The sequence below is a fragment of the Penaeus vannamei genome, chromosome 5 (genome assembly GCF_042767895.1).
Source record: "Penaeus vannamei isolate JL-2024 chromosome 5, ASM4276789v1, whole genome shotgun sequence".
Classification (NCBI taxonomy): domain Eukaryota; kingdom Metazoa; phylum Arthropoda; class Malacostraca; order Decapoda; family Penaeidae; genus Penaeus; species Penaeus vannamei.
Window position 1 is genome coordinate 2,678,761 of NC_091553.1, and position 2,500 is coordinate 2,681,260.

At 57.4% G+C, this 2,500-nt stretch overlaps 1 protein-coding gene across 1 annotated transcript in view; it reads left to right on the forward strand.

Moving 5' to 3' along the window:
* The window catches only part of LOC113821755 (neural-cadherin), a gene marked incomplete at its 5' end in the record, with an annotated part of 40,377 nt that overhangs the window by 29,999 nt on the left and 7,878 nt on the right, over positions 1-2,500 (forward strand). The window contains 4 exon segments of the mRNA XM_070122299.1: positions 190-438; positions 995-1,342; positions 1,585-1,936; positions 2,389-2,500. The exon segment at positions 2,389-2,500 is cut by the window's right edge and continues 69 nt beyond it. Coding sequence (XP_069978400.1) covers positions 190-438; positions 995-1,342; positions 1,585-1,936; positions 2,389-2,500 — 1,061 coding nt within the window.

The following is a 2,500-nucleotide window of genomic DNA, read 5'->3' on the forward strand; positions in this document are numbered from 1 at the left end:
CATCATCACCATCATAATAATCCTTGTCATCATTAAAATTATTATTATCCTTTTTACTATCATTCTTATCACCATCACCATCTAAGTGAATTATCCTCCTATTCATCCAATTCTTCCGTTTCTCCCCTTCTGCTCCCCTCCCACCACGCCCACCACGCCCATCGCGCCCATCCTCCGCCAATCCCAAAGGGCGTCTCCCTGATGGTCGACTTCTGCGGGCGGGGTTGGACCAACGACCTCACCCACAGCGACGCCCACTGCATAGCGCGGGCGGCGTGGGCGGAGAGTCACGCCACAGAGGGGTGGGCCGGCCAGGGTCCTCTGCAGGTGGGCGGCCTGGCACACCCACGCCCACGCCCGTCGGACTACGGATGGTCGGAGGCGCCCGTGAAGGAGGACCTCGAAGGATGCGTCTCGCACCTCAGGGTTAACGATCAGGTTTGTTTGTTTGTCTGTTTCGTTTCGTTGCGTTTTCTTCACTGTTTTTTTTTTTTTTTTTTCGTTTTCTTTTCAAAATCCGTTTGTCTGTTCTTATTTTTCCTATCCATGTAGGAGAGGGAGAGGGGGAGGGGGAGGGAGAGGGGGAGGGGAAGGGAGAGGGGGAAGGGAAGGGGAGAGGGAAGGAGGGAGGAGAGCGAGAGGGGAGGGAGGGGGGAGGGGGAGGGAGAGGAGGGGGAAGGGAGAGGGAATGAGAGGAGAAGGAGAGGGAAAGAGAGATGGAGAGGAGAGGGGCAGGGAGAGGGAGGGGGAGAGGGAGAGGAGAGAGCGAGTCCATTATTTTCTCTCTCTGTTTTTCTTACGTGTATGTTTTCCTTTTTACGTTTATCTGTGTATTCCAATTTAATTATCTGACTGGAAAACGATTCACTTTTCTTTAGTGACTCATGTATTGAAGAGGCAACTTCTACAGACTCACGTCGCGTCTAAAAATACAACCGATGACTCATTCCTCTCTCCTCGTGTTCCTTCATGCCTTGGTCTCCTCCTCCTCCAGCTGATCGACCTCGGTGAACCCGCGTACAGCAGCGGGAGCGAGAGAGGCTGCACGCCCCAAGCAGCCGTCTGCCGGGAGAAGGTGGGCGACTGCGGCTTCCGTGGGCGGTGCGTGGGCGGCCTGGATCACCCCGAGTGCCAGTGCGACCCCGGGTGGGCGGGTCCGGGCTGTACCACGCCCACAGAACCCATATCCTTCGGCCGCGACTCCTACATGAAGGTGGCGACGCCCGTGACGCTCGACCCGTACGCGGTGACAGCGCAGCTACGGGTGCGGGCGCGCGGGCGGCCGGACGGTGTGCTCCTGAAGGTGTTAGCTGTCGATCGCTCGACGGCGCTCATGCTGCAGGTGGGCGAAGAAGCAAGAGAGAGAGAGAGAGAGAGAGAGAGAGAGAGAGAGAGAGAGAGAGAGAGAGAGAGAGAGAGAGAGAGAGAGAGAGAGAGAGAGAGAGAGAGAGAGAGAGAGAGAGAGAGAGAGAGAAAGAGAAATTTCAAATAAAATTATTCAAATGACTGATTTCCCTAGTTGCAGCAAACCGAAGAGCTTGATTGCCTCAAACTTTCCTTTTTCCTGTCCCATCCGCCCACCAGCTCCGCGCGGGCGTGGCGTGCGCGTGGGCGTCGGGCGCGGCGTCGGGCGAGGCGGCGGCGGCCCTGGAGGCGTGCGTGGAGGGCTTCCCGCTGGGCGACGGCGCGTGGCACACGGTGCGCCTCGAGCGCCACGGACACAACCTGCTCGTGGCGGTCGACGACGGCGACGGCTGGCGGAGGAACGAGAGCCTGGCGTCCTTCCTCACGAGCGCCCACGCGGGTGACATGCGGCCGCTGCTCCAGGGCACGCCCATGCCCATCCTGGTGGACAAGCAGAACTGCTGCGTCGTGGGCGGCGACCCGGAGTTGGAGGGCGAGGCGCTCGTCGCTGTCCACGGCGACCTTCGCGAGAGTGAGTGTCTGCGGCGGCGGAGGAGGACGCTGAGGGCCGTCGGGGAGGCTGCTCTTGGGTGGGGGGCATCACACACACATGCAGATATATGTATATATGTGTGTGTATATATATATATATATATATATATATATATATATATATATATATATATATATATATATATATATATATATATATATGTGTGTGTGTGTGTGTGTGTGTGTATATATGTGTGTGTGTGTGTGTGTGTGTGTGTGTGTGTGTGTGTGTGTGTGTGTGTGTGTGTGTGTGTGTGTGTGTGTGTGTGTGTGTGTGCGTGCGTGCGTGCGTGCGTGTGTGTGTGTAATGAACAGAGGCTTCCCCCAATCCTAAAACCCAAACGATAAGAAAGAGAGAAGCAGAAAATTCCAAAGACGCCATCCAGAACCGCCGACGCCCGCGCCCTCACCCTCCGCTCTTCTCGCCCACAGGTTGCCTCGACGACGTGCGCCTGGCCGGCCGCCCCGTGACGCTCTTGGGCGGCGAGGGCGGCGACAGGAGGATCCAAGGAGGGCAGGAGGACCGAGGCTGCCCCGCCCCCGA